Below are 23,228 nucleotides of genomic sequence, written 5' to 3'. Positions count from 1 at the left end.
CTGAGACTTTACTGTGACTCCAGAGTGAAGAACTTTATTTCTTTTTTCTCTTTTTTTTTTTTTTTTAACCAAATCTTTAATGTAGACTGAAAAAAAGCGAAGTGTGATTGGTGCAGAACACCACTGTGGGTTTTCATGGCTGGGCTCTTTTAGTCATTTCCTGAAAGCTTGGTGCAGAAATGTGACAGCGCAGGAAGCAGCAGCGAGCGTAGTGAGGCTTCATGTGCCGTTAGAAGTTGGCTTGCTTGATGTGAGGGCACGTCCTTCTTGCTGAGATGTAGAAATACCTGGTTCTGAGGTTGATGCTCAAGCTCTTCCGGAAGAACCTCTGCTGTTTTGCAGTCACAACGGTGAATAAAATGACTGGGACATTAAAATGGTGAGTGAGGAACTGCAGCTCTATGATTCTTAAGCAACAAGGAATGTAAGTTCAGAGCTGAGTTGGAAGGGCTGGAAAATGAGTGCTTTCAAAAAGCACAACAGCCTCTCTCCCAGGACCTTCAGAAGATCATTGTCAGAACAAGATGCTGGTACTGCTGCCTTGAAGGACTACCATTGGTACCACCAAATGAAAAGCAAGAAGATGAATAAACAAATGAGTTCTGACCCAGAGAAGCCACTCGGAGAGTACAGGTGGCAGACACATCCTCGGCTTCCCTGGAGGATAAGCAAAAGAGAGCACTTGTGCAGCCTGAAAGGGGAATGCAGTGATGCAGGTCTTGCCAAGAGTTCTGCAAGCGTGGGTGCTACCAGTGCTGATGATCTCCACGAAGACCCAACAGAGACACCTTTCCAGGCAAGGACTAGACCATTTCGGGTTCCCTTCAACCGCTCTCTGTCTGAACCCGTGCCACACGTTGGGAACAGGAGTGCAAAGCCATTTTTGCAAGCTGTGCATTCAGTGGACTCTGAACACCAGGGCTATTTCATCCGTGGCATTTTCTCCTCTCTCTCAAGTGGCTTTTCAAAGATCATAAGTCGAAAAGGGGAGCCTGGCAGCGAGTCAGTAAATGAAGAGAAGACAGACAGTAATCAGATTGCTTTGGATACAGGTAATGAACTCAATTTTGTTTTGTTCTGCTTCTGTTTGTGTAGCAGGTGAATATAGTGAGACATTCTTTGAGACATACAGTAGTTGTTGAAATTGTTTGTTTTTTTTAACTTAGTTTTATTAATGCAACATTGCAGCTCTCTGATATTCTCCCTTCATTTAGAAAAAGCAACTGAAAAAGGGCCTTTCCTGATAAGGAAGTGGTGTGAGATGTTTTGACATGTGCTTAAAAACTTGGAGGTCCCTCTAAAACAAGCATCATCTGGTAGAATCAGTAGCATTTCTCTCTCAAATGCTCCCTGTGTCTCTGATGTACGCAGTCCTGCACACGCAGTAGCGTCTGCAGTGGTGTAGTGCCCTGATTGAGATATCCAGTCTGCTACTGTAAAGTAAGTGCTAGGGAGAGAAAGAAATTAAGCTGTCTTTTAAACAGTGATCAAGACAGTGGAACGAATCTAGTTCCTCAAACCAGATTGACAGTTTTGTAATCAGCCGACTAAACTGATGTCTGCTCTCGGGTAGATGCCAAGGACAGCAGCGTTGCAGAGGTTTAGCCAGCTGGGATTGAGGTCAGCAAGATGCCAGTCCGAGATTTCCTTTAAATCTACCCTGTTGATAACAACACTCATGAAGCAGGGGAAAAAAAGGGAGAAAAGGAGAGAAATTTGCCTTCTGTTCTCTCGGTCTTTCCTGTAACTTTCTAGTTGGCTACCCAGCCTGAACCAGGTAACTGATGATGCTTTAAAAAGCCACAAAGTTTAAATTTGTAATAAAACAAAAAATGAACCTTCTTTTTCCCCAAAACCTCAGCACTTTCCAGAGTCCTCCAGATTATTGCATTGAAAACCCAATAACATCTGGGTACAGTTGAGACTGCTGGACCAGTCATCAGTATTCAAAAAAACTCAGCTTGATAGTAGTAGTGAAAGAAGAATATACTCTGTCTACAGGGGTATTCAGTCTTTCAGTCACAGTGGAATGTCCCTGACAGGCTTATGTTTGCTCCTGGAAGCAGTCACATTGCTTTAAAACAAAAACAAATGGCCAAAAAGAGGAACTAAGTAAGAAGGACTGGATCTGTTCAAACCTAGTTCCATACAGTCCCTGATTTGTGTTTCTTCAACACCTTCTCAATTGGAATCTGACTTGATGATGCCTGTTAAATTGCATGGAATATATATAATTTTTTTTTTTTTAGAGAAAAAGAAGTAATAGAACTAATTTAATATTTTTTTTGAGTGCTTCTTGTTTTAAGGGGTTGGTAGGTTTGGGGTTTTTTGTTTGTTTGTTTTCCTCTCTTCTCTAGTCATTCACATTAGAAACAAAGATTTCTACTGCAGGCACCCACTGTTGTTGAGACCTCCTGGGAGACTGAATTACTATTGCAGACTACTTGGGACAGTTTTTCTGTTTGATCTCTTCTGGATCAAAATCTTGCAGTCTATGAAGGACAGAGCATGCTGTGGTTCCTTTTTTGTCTTCTCTGTTCTGCTGCACTTTGATAACCAAACGGTTCTCAGAATTCCTAAGTATTGTCAGTCAACTAGGTTATTGGGTTGCTTTGCTTTTAGTAGCATGAAAAGTGACAGAGGAAAAGGTTTCTTTGTGAGAAGCCACCACTTGGTAAATATTTGATGCACTTTTGGCTCTTTGGGGTCAGACAAACCTCTGTCTGAGCCTGCTGGAACTAGTTCTGCAAAGAGTCACAGCTCAGGAACTGAGAGAGAAACAGTGGCACTCTAGATTAAAAGTCAAACTCTCTCGAGGGAGGAAGTCGTAGTCGGGAAGGTGTTTGGGGTAACAATGTGCATGCAGGTACCCACAAAATCACCTGAAACAGCCAAGTCCTGCTTGAGATGCTGTTGTGGCACCACAGAGCTTTTGGTGGGATGGACACCTCTGTGGAGCTTCTTTTCAGCCTTTGCCTTGTCTAAGGTTCAGCCTCTGATCTTCAAGTAGACAACAGCTTAGGTTTAAGAGAGCTGGTTCACCCTGTAAGACATGCTGCTATGTGGGATATAGCCATGGGACAGCTAATTGCTTACCACTGGTTTTATTTTTCCTTAGAAAAAGGAGCATCTTGCCAGTGTTAGCTGGAGCTGCTGGGTAGAGTCTCCTGCCCCACACAGTACTGTAGGCTGAGACCTGATGAAACAGTGGCAGGACTTGTGAACTTCTGGGGTTTAGATCTCATGTCTGAGTGAGGTAATTTGGAGAAAAAAGGGTCAAGAGAAATATATCTGGTCTGTTATGGTCTTCAGCCACAGTCTAGATGCTCAGAAGTGATAAAATCTCCTGTTTTCCTTCCAAATAGCACATGAGTTCAGTTCTATAAGGGGGTCACCGAGTTTTCTACTGCCAGTTTTGGTGCTTGGGTGGGCAGAAGGTATCTTCCCATACCTACAGTCTAGTCCTATCTATTGTTCAAGGAAAAATCCAAGAAAATGGATACTGTTTTCCCCTCCAAGAGAGACAGAATTTGGCAATCCTCAGGCAGCTGAAGTCTATGGTAAAAGTCCTCAGGCACGTATTAGCCAAGAGATGGTGTGAGACATGGGGTTTCTCCAAAGCAAACAGTTTAACTTGGAAAAGCTCGATGGGAAGTCTCCCGGGAAACATTTATTTGGCCAGAAATCCTTGTCACTAGGAATCAAACCCAAGAGGACCTTTTCTGTGTTGTTCTGTACTCAAGGGGAAAGGTGTGCTTTGGAGTTCAACCAAGAGAACCTGGAGGCATGCTTTCAGTCTCTCTTCTGTCCAAGGGCCTGAGTCTTTACTTCCATAAACTCACTTCATTAAAAGTATTTCCACTTTCCTCTGAAATACCTGCGGATTAACAACTTTTTAAAAGGTTACCTTCCTTCCAGCACTTGCTTGGCCTCTTGTATTTTGCTTCATCTCTGCAGCAGAATTGCAGAGGCTGGGTTGTCTGCGTAGGTTTGCGTAGAGATTGGTGGAGTTTGCTGCTGATCTTTGTAAGCCCAGGGAAGGATCAGTTCCCTTTTCAATAAATGATTACCTCCTAAAAGAGGATCAGTTATTTTTTTGGCAACTTGAAGAGGGAAGTGGGATTTTAAAAGAAAAGGAGGGGAAGAAAAAAAAAAATCTGGATAAATATTTTCCAGTTGGTCTCACAGTCTAGAAAGCATGTTCAGACACTGCTTCATCAGTTCTTGGCTGTAGAAATCCCTCCTGGATCAACTCACTCATCCTCTGTGGTGATGAAAGGATGCTGACCCTCGGGAGAGCTGCCTCCTTTGGCTCTGGGCAGAGCTCTGGCGATTTGCAGAGGCTCCCGACGCGTGTCGTGTGCTTTCTGCAGCGCCCTACAGCGCAGGTTTGGGGAGGAAGATGAGGGATGGAGCAGATGATGGGTGGGCAGAGCAGAGCTCTCTCTGGTCTTCTGCGTGGAGCCTCACAGGAGAAGCTTGGGCCTGGTTTGGGTGTGAATGAAGTGCTTTTGGTGCATGTGTGCTGACTTCTAACCACTTCTAGAGCCGGGCATTTTGAACCAGCATTTCCATTAGTGGATGCAAAGCCTGAAGGTGAAAGGATTTGCGCTCAATATTAAGTTATTATTTATAACTGAAGAAATCTAAGAACGTTTTCATTTCTAGTAAACGTATCAGCTTGAGGAAGGAAAAGTGTCATTCTGATAAACTTGTTGATTGTGAACATAGCATGATTTCAGTAGAAACAAGATAAGGAGGGCGCTCTGCAGACAAAGCCTTGGATCCAAGGGTTGGAAGTGAGCTGCTGCACCTTCTTTTATTATTCCGGGGTATTACCAGTGACTCTTTAACACCATTGAGAATGGGTCTGTGAGAGACTTCTCAGATAACATTTATTTCTCTGTTCCTTCTTATCTCAAGGCAGTGCGAGTTTAATTGTAGATTGATGACAAAATAATTCCTCAGTGGAATCAGTTACCTCTATCTTCCCTGGGTATCTCTGGTTTGGATTGGGGAGGGGAGAGGGTAAACACTGATTTCTTTTATTTAGAGTACATTTAGCTTTCACAGTCGCTCTCTTGTTACAGTTTTTATAAAGACACTTCAGAATTATTTCCTTCTCTTTCTTCACCTGGATAAAGGTACGTTTCTTCAGTCTTTTAATTTTTATTTCATGCTTTAATTCATTTTGGAGAGGTTTTTTTGTGCTTGGAGTGAGAGAGAATATATTTTATATCCTTGCTTTTCTGGGATTGATTTGGGATTTTTTTTATAATTCACTAAAGTTACTCAAACTCTATGCTCTTTTTCATATCTTTACAGTCTGGATTAATTAAATTCTATTTCTTACATCTTTCCATATAAACTTAGTTAGAGATCTGTATTTTCACATTTATAACTCAAATTAAAGACGAGGCAGTTCTACATTCAGTCTCTTCTGGTGCATCCCAAAATACTGACCTGTTTCCTCCTGTCTGAGATGGGAATTTAGTATTTATTACTCACTGGAGCAGCTTTTCTGTTTTCATGTTTTTAAAACCACTGTTTCATTTTAGAAGTCCTTCGACTGACTCATGTTCCTCCACCCTCAAATCCCTTTTGCTCTTAAAGTAGTTTATTTTTGGTGAGGTTTTTATTAGGGAACTTTTACTCAGTTGAGCTTATTCTGTAATTCACACGTTCCTTTAAGTGCTGTGCAAATGGCAGTTTATATGCCTTCTGCTACGATCCCCCTACATTTTGTTGTAAGATAGAGTCTTAATGTTAAAACTCATCCACCCTGAATTGTCAGAACAGATTCAGGATAGCTGCTTATAATCCCTACGTTGCATTCAAATAACTAGAGGTTTTTTTGTAGAGCTGTAACTACGAAAATAACTCATTGCAGTCCAATATTGGTCTGTCTAGTGTGGCTTTGTGGCATTAAATATTGTGTTACATGGTGTATTGAAAATTACAGGGGGATGGGAACGCGCAGGGAAGTGTTTCTGGGATGTGAGAGTTTGGGGTATCACTTAAACACCCCCCCACCACCCTGCACCCTGGAGCATTTCCTTTTGCTGCTGAGCCGTGCCTGGTTCATCCCAAGCATTGTAACGTTGAACGTGGGCAATAGGCTAATACTATTCAGCTGAATATTTATGAATACAGCACAAAATAATTAGCCCTAATATGTGAAGGTAATAAAATTACGCTTATCTAGTGTTAATGACACTTAAGGAATGGTGTCTCTAAGCAGGTAGTTGCGCTCATTTCAGAGTTGACTGTTGCTTTTCCTCCTTTTTTTTTTAATCCCCATACCGTTTCTGTTGCTTTTCCTTTCTTTTTTTTTTAATCCCCAGACCATTTTGTCTGAATCCAAACATTCACATTCAGTGAGATGAATGAGGACATTTATATTTGTAAGAGCTATTTTCTGACTCATGAAATCACAGCAAGTGAATGGCAGTCTCTTGCATTCCAGGTTGCTTTTGGCTGTTTTTGTGGTCCGTATCCATGGGACTGTTGGGATGTTGTACTTTATGCTGCTTGTGCAGAGGAGGCTGACAGCTGGTGCTTGCAAGAATATTATCTGTGATTACCTTGATCATGAGAAATTATTGCACGGGAATTATCTGAGGAGAGGGTAATTGTGTCCTAGAGATGTCTCAGCTCCTGTATTTTATTTGCAGGGAGATTGGGTTTTGAAGAGATGCCGCTTTCTTAGAGGCAGCCAAAGAGTGAAAGTGTGGAGATTAGGAGAAAGGGCTCCCAGTGAAGTAACGATTTGGGATTTTGGTGGGAGAAGCTTTTCCTTTGATAACAGGCCAGACAGGGTCAAAAGGAAGTGACTGGAGGAGGAAAAAAAGCCTTTACTTTCCAGAGGTGGAGCTGTGTCTGGTGCTGTTGGATCTGGAGTCTTTGGCGAAGCTTCACATTTTGACTGTTGAGTCTCTGGAAAGAGAAACTTTATCTGTGAGACTCAGTGTATGGGGCAGGATCCCCGGAGATGCTTGTGGTCTGTGGGGTGTCTGCAGCATGTTGGCACCTACCCCACAGCCCAGGAGAACAGCTGGTCTTTGCCATTTTCCTTGAGGAGTAAGTGAACCCGGGTTTAGGACGTATGAAAGAGACTGTGTTAGACTTTTCTCAAAATTGTGTATTCTTCTTCAAGAGAGACCTAGAGCCCAGCTGTGGAGCGTGCAGAGAGGGGAACTGCACCCAGCGGTGCAGCTATCCTGGAAGACTCGGTCCCTGCTCAGCTTATTCAACGCTGGAAATAGGAACCTTAACTCTTGTAAAGATGTATGTTTAGAGCCTGTAGCGAGAGGGTAAGTTCTGCTGGGGTAAAATTTTCTTCAGGCAAAGCTCCCTGGTTTGCATTCACACAAGTGCTGCCCCTAATGGAACTCGGTGCAAGGTGAAAATTGCCTGCGTGCTTTACGGAACGAGGGCTTCCTAGGCACATTGACCCTTTTTGCTTTAAAATAACAAACCCCAAGGAAAGTATTTGGTTTTTAGGTCTTTATTTGTAACGCTAACAGTACATGATTTAGGACTCAAAGCAATGGCATTTTAGAAGTAAACAAACATGCACAAGATTATCTCTGCGCCCTTATTTATACCATCGCTCTGCTATAGGGTTACTTGGTTGCTTGCTTTAACTTGTATTATAGTTTAGTCTTATGCTCTCTGTGGTGATAATTTCTCTGTGGTAGTTACTCAAGAGACTCTTTAGACTCTTCTGAAATAAATACTTCATAATCCTGTAAAACATCACTCGTTTAAAGGAAGCTGTTGATGTAAACAACAGGCTAATGGATGAAACTCTTGACATGTTAGCATTGAAACCAACTGTCTCCTGCATGGTTTTGTTCTTACTGTGAGCAAAGCTTCAGCTAGACATCTGGTCTTCTGTGGGCGAGAGAGCTCTTTTTACAAGTTACAGGACCGCTTGTTGAAGGGAAGTTAAAATATATTTTGTACAGAGAAGGTGAAGAAAATTACTGAAATAGCTAGTTTCTCAAAGAAGCTCGTGTATTAGAGAGCAGGCAGTCTCTGTCTTTGTTCCTCAAGGGGAATATGCTGGTCACTTTAATGCATGCATTTGGTTATAGGAGCATCCTTCTCAAAAACCACTTGTCTGAGAAGTGATGCAGAGAGGAGCCAGATTATTGACAGCGGTGTGTGAGAACAGGTAGTGAGCAAACACACTGTTCCAGCTCTGATGCATCTGTTTCCATCAGCTATCACCACACATAGCTGTTGATGCTGTCTGTAGGTTTGAGATCTAGGGAATCAGAGTTATGTCTTGGTTTAATAGTCTCTTGTCTCTGTATGAATTTGAATTCTAGTTCTTGAGATCTGTTTATTTTGCAAAGTTCTGTGATTCTCCTCGTCCTCCCTCTCCCCTCGTCACAGACAAATCCCTCTTTCTGAAAAGTGAAATGCAAGGAAGTTCACTGCCAAGTCCAATGACAAGTTGTAAGCAGACCTGCTTCTTCCTTTTATATCTGACTTTAGCTGCTTTTGCATGTTTTATAGGAACTGGAGTGCTTTCCTACATCCCATACTCTGACTACTCCCAAGTAAAACCTTAAAATCCTCTGAGATTATTGCATACTTCTGTGATGATGGTGTGGTCAGACCTCTAGCTGCATCTCACTCATCCTAAGATACGAGTTGTGGATTTTTTTCTACTTACGTCTCTGAGTTTACAATGAAAATTTTTCATAGAAAAAAATAAAAGCCCTTTTAATGCAGTCACTCATAAGAGCAATTTTCCTCTAACAGTCACTTAGTGACGCAGATGCTTTGGCAAGTGGTTTTGATAAATTACTACCAAAAAAAAATCTGCTAAACTTGAAATTCTTGCAGTATGTCTCCATCTACCTTATCACTCCTATTAGCTCTGGCTGCACTTGTACGTGAGAAGAGGCATTTGTCAGCCCCACGGCTCCAGGCAGACCCACTGAATGAGCTGCACATGAGGAGAAGGGAAATGCATGAATCTGAATAGTTTCCAGTTGCTTACAGTCACCCCCACTCAAGCAGCACCTTTTTTTACGTTACTGATCAAGTATATTGGCTGTGTGCTGTATAAATAACCTGCCTGAGGAACCAGTTCCTCTGCAAGCTTTATTAAGCAGTGAAGGCAGATGCTCGTGTTCTGAGGCTGGGGTTGCTGAGTGCGTGGTGCTTAGCAAGGGCAGGCTTCTGGCTGCAGTGTGGTTGTGGTAGGTTTCCTGTCAGCCCTCTTGTAGCTTGATAAAACAAGTATGGTTCAAGCCACTGATGTCTTGAAATGACGATTCTGTCCTTTATTGAGGTAGTACTTCATGATATTGAGACTTTTTCTTATTGAAAATAGGATGAAGTTTTGAAAAGGAATAGGAGAGGAAGTGATAGTTGTTCAGTCTGCTGCAGCAGAGCTGAATTGTTTGTCTTGACGTTGGTTTTCATAATTTCTGACCGTGACTTCCACCCTCACTTGCATGTGTCACTGTCATGTGAAGATCTGACTCTTATTTACCATGTCTCAGTGTTAGAGGTGCCTGTGTCAGTTAAAGCCTTTAAATCCAGAAGACGTGTAGGAAGTATGGGGCCCCTAGGAAAGTGTTGAATACTCTGGCAGGATGGGAGGTGAGGCCCTTGTGACTGTGGTGTTAGGTACTAAGAGGTTTGTATATCTTTTACTCTTAATACATAATCTTGAGGAAACATCTGAGTTATTCACCCTCTTACTCCAGAAAAGTCAGCAGGATAGCAGCTTGCATAATTAATAATAAGAAAAGAGCAAACCAACATATGTCAGTAAAAGATGATACAAAATTTTCTTGGTACTGCAGAGACAAATAATTTGTGTGTCCAAAATCAGGCTGGTTGTCTATGTGCTTGTTGGGTGCTTGTCAGCACAAGTTGTGGCCAGCAGGTCAAGGGAGGTGATTCTCCCCCTCTACTCTACTCTTGTAAGGCCCTACCTGCAGGGCTGTGTCCAGTTCTGGAGCCCCCAACACAAGAAAGACATGGACCAGTTAGAACAAGTCCAGAGGAGGCCACGAGGATGATCCAAGGGCTGGAGCAGCTCTGCTGTGAGGACAGGCTGAGAGAGTCGGGGCTGTTCAGCCTGGAGAAGAGAAGGCTCCGGGGAGATCTTATAGCGGCCTCCCAGTACCTAAAGGGGCTACAAGAAAGTTGGGGAGCGACTTTTTATAAGGACAGTTAATGACAAAACAAGGGGTGATGGCTTGAAACTGGAAGAGGGAAGGTTTAGATTTAGATATTAGGAAGAAATTCTTTACTGTGAGGGTGGTGAGACAGTGCCCCAGGTTGGCCAGAGAAGCTGTGGCTGCTCCTCCCTGGAAGTATTGAAGGCCAGGTTGGATGAGGCTTTGAGCAACCTGGTCTAGTGGAAGGTGTCCCTGCTGAGGGCAGGGGGGTTGGAACTGGATGAGCTTTAAGGTCCCTTCCAACCCAAACCATTCTATGATTCTGTAGGTTAGGGATGGACATCTCAGGGGAGCTGAGACAGGCAGCTCTGCGCTGCTGATAACCAGGCATCTCTGCTCGGGCACTGGCCTGTGCTGCTTCCAGGCTGGGCTGTCTCTTGGGTCCACCTGAGCACTGCTGATGACTTTTTTCCCCCCGCCCTATACAGGTAGGTGGCTGCTGCAGCTGCTATTTTAACTGTGCTAACAAGGTGGTTTTCAGCTGACTTATCAGGGAGCTCAATGCAGGTTGCCACAAAACCTGCCTGAGGAGCTCGTTATAACCACAGGTCATTAGTTCCTGCTTCAATATACTCTTAATAGTTGCAAAAGAGGGAAACATCTTTCCAGAAAATACACTTTTCTTTCTTTATTGTAGAGTTTCTTCTGAGCTTTCTGTGAATGCTCCATGTCTATAGAAGCGAAGGCCCTTGAATAGAATTGTAAAGTGCCATTGTGTTTGTCTGAGGGGAATTAGATGCGTAGAGCAGGAGTTTTGAGTCGCTTTAACAAAAGACATGAATGGCTCAAATGTACTAATTGAGAAATTTGAGTTTGTGCAGCAACCCAAACCGTTTATTTTCTGCATATGTAGCATCTTGAATGTGGTGGATGCTCACTCGGCAGCAGCTTAGTTGTGCTGTGCAGCATCTGTGCCCAGGCTTCCGACACCTTCCTACTGTTACTGTGGAAACTATAATTTCTAACTGCAGCCTTGTATGTCCCTGAAATAAAGGGGTCTTTTTCTGCTGAGGCAAAAGGGGAGGGCCACCAGGATGATGCGAGGGCTGGAGCAGCTCTGCTGTGAGGACAGGCTGAGAGAGTTGGGGCTGTTCAGCCTGGAGAAGAGAAGGCTCCGGGGAGATCTTACAGCGGCCTCCCAGTACCTGAAGGGGCTACAAGAAAGCTGGGGAGGGACTTTTCATAAGGGCAGTTAATGACAAAACAAGGGGAAATGGGTTTAAGCTGAAAGAGGGGAGGTTTAGATGAGATATTAGGAAGAAGTTCTTCACTGTGAGGGTGGTCAGACACTGGAACAGGTTGCCCAGAGAAGCTGTGGCTGCTCCTCCCTGGAAGTGTTGAAGGCCAGGTTGGATGAGGCTTTGAGCAACCTGGTCTAGTGGAAGGTGTCCCTGCTGATGGCAGGGGGGGTGGAACTGGATGATCTTTAAGGTCCCTTCCAACACAAACCATTCTATGGTTCTATGAAAGTCTGCAGATGAGAAGGAAATACTCCAGTGCAGTGTGAACCCAGCTGATGCACTGGCTCTATTGGATTTATGTGGTTGTGCTTGGTGAGGAATTGCATGTTCAAATGGATGTAGGTACATTTATTTCATTGGTGAAACTCCAGGTAGTCATGCTGCTATATATGAGATTATACACATGAACCTAAGGAGAGCTATCCTGAGAAATGGAAACTATAGAATGCAAGGGGAAGAAAAACATCCTGAGTCATGTTTCTGAATTGTCAAGTATGTGAAGGGGAACAGAGTGACAGCATAGAGCCTCATCACTTGTAGTAGATGATCATTGTAGGTCCCTTCCAACAGGAATATTCTGTATTTCTGTGTTTCATCAGACTCCTTGCCTGTCCCCAGCAGGCCCAGGCTGAATTGAAAACACATATAGCAATCTCTGCCTTCAATAACTTCTGCACAGCTATATAATTTCAGAGAGGAATGTTTTCACGGTGATGATAGGTTTTGTCTGCATCTGTAATGTCTCATTTGTCTTTGGGTACCCAACAGCCTTCGCTTTGTTTATTCAGAGATAAGCAAACATGAAACTGAATGTACTTTTCAATGATCAATGTAAATCAGCATGAAAAATGGAGATCATTACACAGTATATACACACACACACATATATATATATATATATTTAGCAAGGTTTACTAGATTGATTGCTCCTAAACCTAGAGCTTGACTCCTCTGATGTGCACAGAATTCACAAAGAGACAGTCATAGCCCAGGGACAATGAAGTGTGGTCACTGATGGATAAAATAAAATTCAAACTTGTTTGCATTTTAATGGCTTTTAATCACATGAGAATTTGGGAAAGAAAAAATAGATTTTTTTTTTTTTTTCTTTTTATTTTCATCATGGTATCTGATTGATTCAGGGCTAGCAAAACTAGTCCTGAGCACCAAGATATCAGTTTCTGTCCTCATCCTCTTGTTAAAAGAAGATTTTTACAAAGACAAGGGATGTACATGATCATCATTAGTCACTGCGAGCAGAACAAATAGTACTGGTCTGTAGATGTGGCAAGGAAAGCAGAGCTTAAAGTTTTTGGCAAACTAAGAAGTAAGGAGGAAATGAACAAGATGCCATGCATGGTTTTTATCGCCAGAGATTTACAAAAATAAGTTTGACATCCGTCGGGAGTTGGGGGGTAGGGTACCATCCTGCTCTCGTGATGTAGGAGCAGCACTGTCTGCCTTTAACAAACTAAAACCCTTGAATAAAAGGGAGTTGTTCCTTAACCTTTCGCTCTTTGGCGCTGCCCCTCATCTGTTTGTCATTTCTGTCGCCTGTGACAAGATTTCAGATGGATTTTAAATGTTCTTGCTTTGTACTGGTAGCAGGGACCAGCTCTGCCTGATTCACCGCTCCTGCTGCAGCCTCAGTCGTGCTTTATCAACTCCTGCTTGTTTCATCTGAAACTTGATTCCCTGTGCAATAATGTTGGGTGGAATTTATCCAGAAATTATTTTTGTTCAAGACCACCATTGCAAAGACAGCTAAGCAGGGTATTTTGTGATAATACTGTCACTTAAAAACCCAAGGGGAGGTGAAGCGGAGGATGTTTAAAATGCCAGGGTGCTTTATGATGGGCAGAAAATAGAGAAGCTCGAGTTTTTTGCCCTGTATTTTCTTTTGTTATATCACTAAGTGGATGTTTGTGTCTGTTTATACTCTGATTTCGTGTGTGTTTTGAAGTCTCATTGTACTCAGTGGTGGAAAATTGGCTGCTTAAGTAAAGGCATGTTAAGGACAGCTATCTACAGTAGCTGGAAGGAAATGCTTCTCAAATGTATTGTCCAAGTTGGTTCTAGTTAATAGTCTCTTGGGTACATGAACTTTCTTTACCTTCTCCACCCATCTTCTGGCAGCAAATGGAATTTTTAGTATTTCAATTTGAAAAATAAATTAATTAATAAAAATCTCTGCTGCCCCTGTAAAAATGTTTCCCAATAGGAGTGAAATGAATTATGGTAATGACTCATAAAATCACTTGTGGGGGTTGATTATTCCTACTGAGGGTGAACCCTACAAAACAGTAACATAAACCAAATCTCTTCAAACTGGATGAAAATTATTATATTTATATAAAGATTCCCTGCTCCCTTTCCTCCTGATCTGGTTGGATTTACTGTTACAAAATGCAGTTGCGCAGTGGGACTGTTAATTAGATGTTATCAGGCCTGTTTCTGCAAGGTTGTGACCTATAAATTTCTGTTTAGCATTGCTGTAGGAAAGACATTTTCTCTCCACTGGTTATTTATCCTTATTGAGTTTATTTGTTCTCCTTCTAGGATCGTGGAGTTGAGCCACCTGTGGCTTTACCCTTCTGATAGAAAAGGGTTTGGATTCACTGTGGGGGCTTCATGATGTCGGTTTGCAAAATATATGGCAGGGAAAACGTTTGGGAACAAGTACATGGTTAGGGGATTTGTGGCATTAAGAGTAAGCATCAGATAAATCAGATAAAAAGTGAATAATAAAAGGTTTGGTCCTCACAAGCTTTATATTTTGCAGGTTTTGGGGAACACAGCTGGAGTAAGGAAGAAAACTAAGCTGGCATGGGGTCTAAGGTGGAGGGTGTTTGAGGTGAGGAAGTGAGGTTGCCTTTGTTCTTCACAGCCTGGCCTGCTGGAGAGAGAAGGAAATGTATTAAGGAGAGGGAAAACCCAGGTGAAGAATACCTGAAATACTGCACCCCAGCTACAGATCCTTTTAATTAGCTAGCCTATCATCAAAGTATACATTAATCATGCTTATTTAGGTTTGCCAAAAGCACAGTAAACCTGCTCCACCTGTTTCAGTGGTATCTCAGGAGCCTTGATCTCAGCATGGCGAAGATCTCCAAACCAAGCTGGCCTACAAGATTGGATTTCCCCTGACACAGTGTTAGCTCAGCATCTGCAGTTCCTCTGCCCTGGCACTGTTATTTCTTCCCAGGTTACCTCTTTCTTTTGCAGTTATTTTCCCTCAAGTTCATATAGAGTAGGTAAGAAGAACAAAATCATCGACTAGATGATTTGGAACTAGATGATCTTTAAGGTCCCTTCCAATCCTAACCATTCTATGATTCTATGACTATATTCTGAAATTTCAGAGCAAAATAGGGCTTTGATTTGCAAATATTGACATCACGAGGCCATAAGGAGACCAAAGCGCTGAGAGTCAGACGGCTCCTGAGCCAGCACCCCAGTGTCCTCCCTTGACCAAATTGGTGGTGACCTCCTTATGCTTATCCAGAGTGGATTTGTCTCCCGAAGCCAGCTTCCCCTCCCTAAAAACAGGTACAATATCTGGGTTAAATTACAAAGGGAAACTAACCTCATATAACCTTTAACTAAAGGTTAAAGAATAGAGCTGATAAAAGAGGTATTGCAGGTTGTTACCTCGCTGCACTGGATTAAATGGGATTCAGATTATTTGGAATAAGGGCGTCTCTTTGCATAAATCTAAATATGGCTCAGAATCCCCATTGCATTTATGTAAGACCTGGTCTCCTTCCTCTAAAGTTTTGTATCTGAACCATCTTTAAAGGATAAAAAACAGTCCAGTCCTTTGTATATTAGCATTGCATTACTGAAATGCACGCAGAGTTTTCAGACATTAGGGAGAAAAGTGGAATAAGGAGAGTTCTGGTGCTTTTGTACAGGGTTTTGTTTTTAAGTAGGTCAGAACAACTAACCGGTGTGTAATAGCTGGTTCCAGGTTTGTCTGAAAACATTTTGAAGATGCCAGAAGGAAGCAGAGTGGGTCTTTTTAAATAGCATGGGGAGTACTGGAGGGCTTCTTTTACATTATGTTTGAATCCCTCGAGGTGGTCCCTTACTAAGTCATTTGTTTTTAGTGGTTAAAATAAGACAGCTCAGTTTAGCCTGTATGCCTGAATGACCTGGGTAATATGCAAAAAAGAAAAATATAGTAGATTTTAATGTCCTGTGAACTCTGTCTTTGACAAAGGAAATAAATTCATCTCTCTGAGACATCAGTGGTGTTCAGAACTCCTTTGTTCTCTTTTCCCAAAAGTCTGTTGAGGCAAGAAAAAAAAAAAGAAGAAGCCAAAAGAAGCCCCCATCACTCAGGTGTACTCAGGCTTCAAGAAACATTCGTGTTGCAAGAAGCTAAGAGAGTGCAGCAGCAACAGGCTGTGCAGTGGTGGCAGGGTGACCGAGCATTTCAAGCCCCTAGGTATGGGAGAGCATCACGTGAGAGCTTTGTGATTGGTTTGGGGTTTTTTTTTCATTCTTTATTTTTCCTTTATTATTCTCTCTCATCAAGAAAACCACCACATGAGGGGGATTTTTTTATTATTATTATTAATTTTTTATATTTTTTTTGAGACTACAGAGGCTGTGTTTCCACAGAGGTAGGTTTAAGGGAAGGGGAATTCAGCAATCCTGCTATTGCTCTGAGAAATTAAGTTTATGGACTGAAATTGTTCAGATCAGTGACAATGAATATATCAGTTTCTTGAAGGAAAGCCAAAGATGAAAGCTTCTGAAAGAAACAGCCCGCGTGGTGTAATTCAAACTGTACCTGAAGGCCTGAAAGACGGTGTGTTTGTTTTTCAGTTGTTCATCTGGAGCTTGTTGTGGTCACTATCTCATCACCCTGTTCTTGTGGCTTGTTCTTGTCTCCACAGAACTGCTTCTTTACTTCTACTCTTCCTATAGCTCCCTCCTTGGCAGAAGGTGGCAAAAGGGTCTTGCTCTCTTGCAACTGGTCTGACAGATGAATGTCAGCTGGTTGATGCCTCCTTGGCAGGGGTGGGGGGTAAAGCTGCGTGCAGGGGCAGAACATTTGGTAACGGTGCTCTTGCCAAGACCCGTGCACTGCTTGTTGCACAGACTTTGACCGCAAGTACACTTAAAAAAATGTGCAGGAACTGATCAGAGTTTGCTTTTAAATTGTTGGTTGGTTTTGGTTTTTTTCACAGCTGCCCTGGGCCAAGGTCCTTTTTAAGTTCAGGATGCTCTTCCTCTAGTCGTCTTCCTGCACTGCTGCAAGGAATAAAGAATTAAGAGGGAACAGCCCAGTCTGGATCCTCGGTGCTGAAGAGGCTGTAAGATGGAGATTAGGGGTTGGTGAGAGCAAGTGTTACAGAAAAAAGAACAGAGGGAAGCATACAGAGCTGAGGAAGAACAGGACCATGCATAAATTAAGAGGAAAAACTGCAGATTTTTTTCTCCCACAAATAATTAACTTTTCTGCTATTCTTCATTTTCCTCTTCCTAAACCTCTCGCAAAAGCCTCTCCTTGCTTTGGGGAGAAGTGTCACTTGAGAATCTTCTCAGAACTTGGCAGCTATGTAATAGGGACATGTAATCTTTTATAATCCTCTCTACAGGTTTGTAATAACTATTTCTGGTTTTGAGATTCCCAAGTGTTTTGTAGGCCAAATGGGAATTTAACTGTGAGAGAAAAATGTACTTAATATTCAGGAGCAAAAATGAGTGGTCCTGGGCAGGGAACGAGAACTCAATAAGAAGGAAGGAAAAACCCGTTGACTACCGTAGGAAGGGTCACAGCAATGTCTTTGAGCAACTGGGGGTTATTTGAAATCCTAGGTATCCTGGGAACCAGATGGGTTTTTACACAGATTGCAGCTTCTGTTGTGGTGATGTCATGAGATTTACAAGGCTGCACAATGAGCTGCTTGTTCACAGGTGTGCACGGGAGGCTGGGCTGAGCGTGAAGCGCACCTGCGTGTTTGGTAAGGTCCCCACCTTGATTGGGTTGTGTTTTCTGGTTCCACTTGTCGAGTGCGCGGATTGCATGATTTGAGGCTGCTGGCACTGATCCATTCAAGAAGGTGCTGATGTATCCTGATAAACGCATCTTTCACGCTGTATCTCATCAACCTGGTTGGGTAGAGACCATGAGAACAGGGATGGAGGGAGCGGCGCAGCCGAGGGAAGCGGGGATCAATTACCCTTTGTAAGTTTAGCAGTCGGCTATGCCGCACGTAAGCAGCTTAGAGGAGCTCAGCAGTGTTCAAGCTAATTGGCAGCATAAAACTGCACTTAGGAGCTCCCACACCTTTTGCTCAAAGAAGCTGCCACTGACAGCGAGCTGGTGCAACTCGCTGCTTTCTAATCAGAATTACCCTGCCAGGCCAATTTTAGCTTTATGCCTAACTTTTGCTTCTGCTTGTTAGCTCCTTAGCTCTCGTTTTTTTTAGGACTTTGCAAGAAGGCTCGAGACTGTTGGCACACTCAGCATCTGCTCGCTAAACTACGCGTAAGATTTTAAGACTTGCGGTTTCTTTTTTTGGAACGACTCCATGATTTTTCCCTTTTGAAAAGAAAATCTCAGTGAAACTGCTCGCATGGTTGTGGCCTAACTGAATTTGTGCTCTTAAGCTTCCTCAGGGCGCTTGGGTACCAGGGAACACTGCACCCTTTCAGCAAATATTGGAGGCTGAGGGTGGTAAATGTGTTAGCTCAGGTCTTGCGAAATGCTTGGGTTTTGAATTGCGTGTGTTATGGGGAAACAAGAGTGGGAATCTTGACTGATCTCTGCTGTCATCTCAGCCTTGGTGTGAAAACTGCTGAGCTTTTGATAGGCAAATCACAGAATCACAGAATGTTGGGGATTGGAAGGGACCTCAAAAGATCATCCAGTCCAATCCCCCTGCCAGAGCAGGAACCTAAATGAGATCACACAGGAAGGCGTCCAGGCGGGTCTTGAATGTCTCCAGAGAAGGAGACTCCACAACTTCCCTGGGCAGCCTGTCCCAGGGCTCTGGCACCCTCACTGTAAAGAAGTTTCTTCTCAAGTTTAAGCGGAACCTCCTGTGTTCCAGCTCACACCCATTGCCCCTTGTCCTGCCATTGGGCATCACTGAGAAGAGCCTGGCTCCATCCTCATTGCATTCGCCCTGAACATATTTATAAACATTAATGAGGTCACCCCTCAGTCTCCTCTTCTCCAAGCTAAAGAGCCCCAGCTCCCTCAGCCTTTCCTCAGCAGGGAGATGCTCCACTCCCTTCATCATCTTGGTGGCTCTGTGCTGGACTCTCTCCAGCAGTTCCCTGTCCTTCTTGAACTGTGGGGCCCAGAACTGGACACAGTATTCCAGATGTGGCCTCACCAGGGCAGAGTAGAGGGACACAAGCGACGTTGCAAGTCTGAGGGCAGATGTAGTGACTTGGGACTGGGTGGGATTGGCAGAGCTGTCTGGGAGCCCAGCTGGGGCAGTGAGCCTGCTGTACCTTGCTCACTGCCCGCCGTCGCTTGTACAAACAAATCAAATCTCTGCTCGGGAAGGAATGAAGGGCTGGGAATGATGTCAGCAACGGAGAGGAGAGGCAGCAAGAGCTCATCCTTCTGGGAGATGCCGGGTTTGTTGAGCAGCAGCATATTCTGTATTTTGTCTCCTGTTGGTTGCACAGGGGACAGCCCTTGGCTGGTTATTAAGTGTTCACTCATCTGATGTCTTCAGCCCTTCCCCCATAAAAATTGCTCCTCCCACATTTTATGCAGATAATCTGTAAGGAATTCAAGAATCTGCCTGGTAGCTCTGGCCTAGTGGACAAAACGTTGATACCCACTCTTCCAACTCTAAAGGTTGGTCTTACTTTCTCAGTGTTGAGGTGACACTGGTGCACGTGAGAAATTCAGAGCAGAGAAGTGACTCTTCTTCCACCCCATCACAGATGTGATCAAAGCTTTCCAGCAACCTGGTAGAAAAAAAGCTGTGCCCTTACCTGTTTGCAGAAGACATGCAGTACCCATTCAGAGGAGGGGAAAAAAACCTCAAAACTTTAACAGTAAGCAGTGAGCAGCAGAAACCTTCTCATCTCTGAATTTTAAAAGATTTTCACCCAGAGCTGGCAGACTGGTAAGGAAATGGAAGTACACACAGTAAGCATAAAAATTGCCACAGTGATATTTCTGTGACGGTACAGGGCATGAAAACTGCACCTAACTGAACAGTTTTTATGTGAATCTGTCTGTGGCTTATGAGGTTCTCCACTGGGATAATGGAAAACCAGTTTTTAGACTGTGCCTGATCACTACCACTCAATAAAAGAGCAATGGAAAGTTAATAGGTTAGATTGGCAAGATTGGCCTCTACTAGGAAAATTAAAGATGTTATGAAGAATTTGTGTTGCAGTGCCAAATGCATTGGAATCTGAGAAAGTCATGGCACGGGTCATGGCTTCTGCCAGCTTCTAAAATACCATTTTCACCTACTTGAACCTTTTATAGCTTTATTCTGTGCAGGATGGATTTTCCAGGTAGCTTTTTTGGCTGTAACCAGTTGTTGTGAGAGCTTTTGAGATCACTGAAATCTGTTGGTTTGCCTAAGCTTTCTTTACCTCCTACCCTATTAGGTTGCCATGCAAGAATTTGGTTATCATTGCATGCAGCTGCCAGAGGAGAGCAACTGGATTCTGCAGAACTGAGGGCTAGTCCTTGCATGTGTAATGAAGTTTGTTGAGCTTGGCTATTAAATATAACAGAAAGAATTCACACTAGATACTTACCTCTGTAATAACATCCTACATAAATAGCATGCCTTTCATCCCAAAGGATCTGCTCAGGCTTTCTGCACTTAAAATAACACCTGCTTCACCACAGCGATCTGTTGCTGACCACGAATATGTAGGTGCCTCTTAACTGAAATGGAGCCGTGCCACACGGTGATTTAGAAGGAAAAGTGAGCAGTGTTGTATCTCACAGTAGCTTCCTAGAAAACCTACAGCCGTTGCCCTTGTTGTTGTGATTTGAAATAAAATGGCAGGATTAATGGTTTTATTTCTATAATGTGTACTGGTCATATCTCTTAAGTGTGTTGTGATTGAGAGAAGAATTAGCCACCAAGATGATGAAGGGAGTGGAGCATCTCCCTGCTGAGGAAAGGCTGAGGGAGCTGGGGCTCTTTAGCTTGGAGAAGAGGAGACTGAGGGGTGACCTCATTAATGTTTATAAATATGTTAAGGGTGAATGTCATGAGGATGGAGCCAGGCTCTTCTCAGTGATGCCCAATGGTAGGACAAGGGGCAATGGGTGTGAGCTGGAACACAGGAGGTTCCGCTTAAACTTGAGAAGAAACTTCTTTATGGTGAGGGTGACAGAGCCCTGGGACAGGCTGCCCAGGGAGGGTGTGGAGTCTCCTTCTCTGGAGACATTCAAGACCCCCCTGGACGCCTTCCTGTGTGATCTCATTTAGGTTCCTGCTCTGGCAGGGGGATTGGACTGGATGATCTTTTGAGATCCCTTCCAATCCCTGACATCCTGTGATTCTGTAATCAACCCTCAGAGCCTCCTCTTTTCTCTGTAGCATGTGAGTCTCAGTTACCACACACAGTGCTGAATTTTCCTTATCGTATTAGACAATTAGTCATGAGTGTTGTTATGTTCTGTGTCAGGACACTGGGGTGGTTGGCTGTACAGACTTGGAGGGTGAGTGCCCCCTCCTTCTCCCCAGTGAATTTGCTCATCACAATGGGTTTTATTTGAGCAGTTTTTTTTCTGATGGTGCCTGTCTGCGGTCCTGCTTGGATCAGAAACCATTGCGTATGGCTGGGAGTTGGTCTGAGAAATAAGAAATGTAAACACAAGCTATATATATCAGCATGAGAGAAAGTGGAAGTTGTCTTGATTGTGCTTTTCCTAGCAGACCCTCTGTGACTGACCTCTGTTGTCATCTGCTCTGTGTAAACGTTGAGAGATTGTCCCTCTTCTAGCTGAGCCAGGCTTGCTCCAGCGCCTGTGCCTGCTTTCAGGGCAGCAGCACTTGAATTACCTTCTGTTTTAAATCCAGACCCTGCAGATCTTCATCCAAGTGTCACACAGCTGTTTGAAATAGTTGCATACACACACACAGCTGTGTGTCACATAGTTGTGCTATTCCGGTTTATTTTCACTCATGTTAGTGACTTCTTTTGTGGAAATCCTGCCTTGTGTGGAAAAGATGCAGGTTTAAGGGAATGAAACGTGTTTAGACACAGTGTATTTCCCTTTCTGCCATATCTTTCTCTTGAATTATGAGCTTCATCAGCCTGTAGAGATGATGTAAGCTTAGTGAAGGACTTTTAATTGCTTTTTGTCTTTGAAGTTTCATGTCAATAGTACGGCTTGAAGTTTCAGCTCCTGTTTGACTGCTCAATAAAAGTTCAAACTGATGATTATTGGAACTGGACTGCATGCTCATGCACAGCTAGGTAGGTTGGTGTACTGACAAGCTCTCAGATGACAGCACTTACCTAAAATTCTCTGAGTCCTGTCTCCATGGTAAATAAATAAAACACCATGAAAACATTGACATTGGGCATGTCGACCTGTTGTCAAAAAGTGTTAGGGCTCCTGCTAATCTCTCTTCAGGGGGGAAAAAAAATCCTCCCTGCATACAAACTTGGCCACCACATTAGTTACTCAGCTGCTTGGCAGCTCCTTGTTGGAAACACTAGGAACAGAATACGGACCCTAATATAAGTCAATGAAAATTTGGCAAGTACTTCAGTAAGCTCTGGATTTCACCGTAGGAAGAGTGTGGTTCAAAAAAAAGGAGCTTTGACACATGCCCGGGGTGCTCTTGTCATCACTGGGACGGAGGTTTATTTCTGTGTTTCTGTTGATGGTAGGTAGAGAGTGCTTTTTGGCAAAGCGACTGAAGGCATGGATTTACCTTCAGTGTAGTTTTCTTGGCCGGATTTCTGCTAATTCTGTACTTTTCACTAGTTCAGAAAAGAAGAGGAGAAGCCTTTCTGATGGTAGAAGAACTGTTGAGGACTACATGACATTGGAGCACTTGTCATCTCTTGGAAATAATTTTCTATTTCTGCCCGTTGCCTGCTTTTTGGAAAGTATTCTCCACTTGCAAATGCACTGGAATTTAAAAAAAAATAAAAATATAAAAGAATTATTGCGTATTTGCAATGGAAGATTCAGAAATGTTCCTATCTGATAACACCAGTATTACTCCCTAAATAATACTGAACTGCTGTCAGTTTTCATAAAATATTTTACCCTTTCTGTGAGGATCAGCTTGGCACTGCCTGCTTCTTTGCTTGTTCCCTTGCCCTGCATCAGTCAACACTTTTTGTTGTTGTTGTGGTTATGGCATAACTTCCTTTTTTTTTTTTTTCCCCACCCCCTTCCCCCTCTTTTTTTTTTTTTTTTTTTTTTTTTTTTTTTTTTTAAAGAAAAATAAGCTCTGTGCTTAAAGAATAATAAGGTACAAGTTGTTATTTGGCTGAGAGAAAGAGAGCTTTGTGGATATTTATAACAGGCCTAATGGCATTTCAGAGCCCTGAGGAAAAACAACGCAGTTTCCAGTCTTCAGCTATGTCAGACCTTCCCCCTCTTTTTTTTTTTTTTTTTTTTTTTTTTTTTTTTTTTAAAGAAAAATAAGCTCTGTGCTTAAAGAATAATAAGGTACAAGTTGTTATTTGGCTGAGAGAAAGAGAGCTTTGTGGATATTTATAACAGGCCTAATGGCATTTCAGAGCCCTGAGGAAAAACAACGCAGTTTCCAGTCTTCAGCTATGTCAGATGTGGCAGGCA

The 23,228-nt window shown here is 43.0% G+C and overlaps 1 protein-coding gene across 1 annotated transcript in view; it reads left to right on the top strand.

The window, feature by feature from the left end:
- The first annotated feature begins 457 nt into the window (after positions 1-457).
- Positions 458-23,228, top strand: part of RASAL2 (RAS protein activator like 2) — a 125,393-nt gene continuing 102,622 nt past the window's right edge. The window contains exon 1 of the mRNA XM_029084264.1: positions 458-1,052. Coding sequence (XP_028940097.1) covers positions 458-1,052 — 595 coding nt within the window. The remainder of the gene's footprint in view (positions 1,053-23,228) is intronic.

Source organism: Antrostomus carolinensis, unplaced genomic scaffold (assembly GCF_000700745.2).
Source record: "Antrostomus carolinensis isolate BGI_N321 unplaced genomic scaffold, ASM70074v2 scaffold8043, whole genome shotgun sequence".
In the NCBI taxonomy this organism is placed as follows: domain Eukaryota; kingdom Metazoa; phylum Chordata; class Aves; order Caprimulgiformes; family Caprimulgidae; genus Antrostomus; species Antrostomus carolinensis.
Note: the sequence above shows the minus strand (reverse complement) of the source record. Positions and strands in the feature narration are given on the sequence as shown.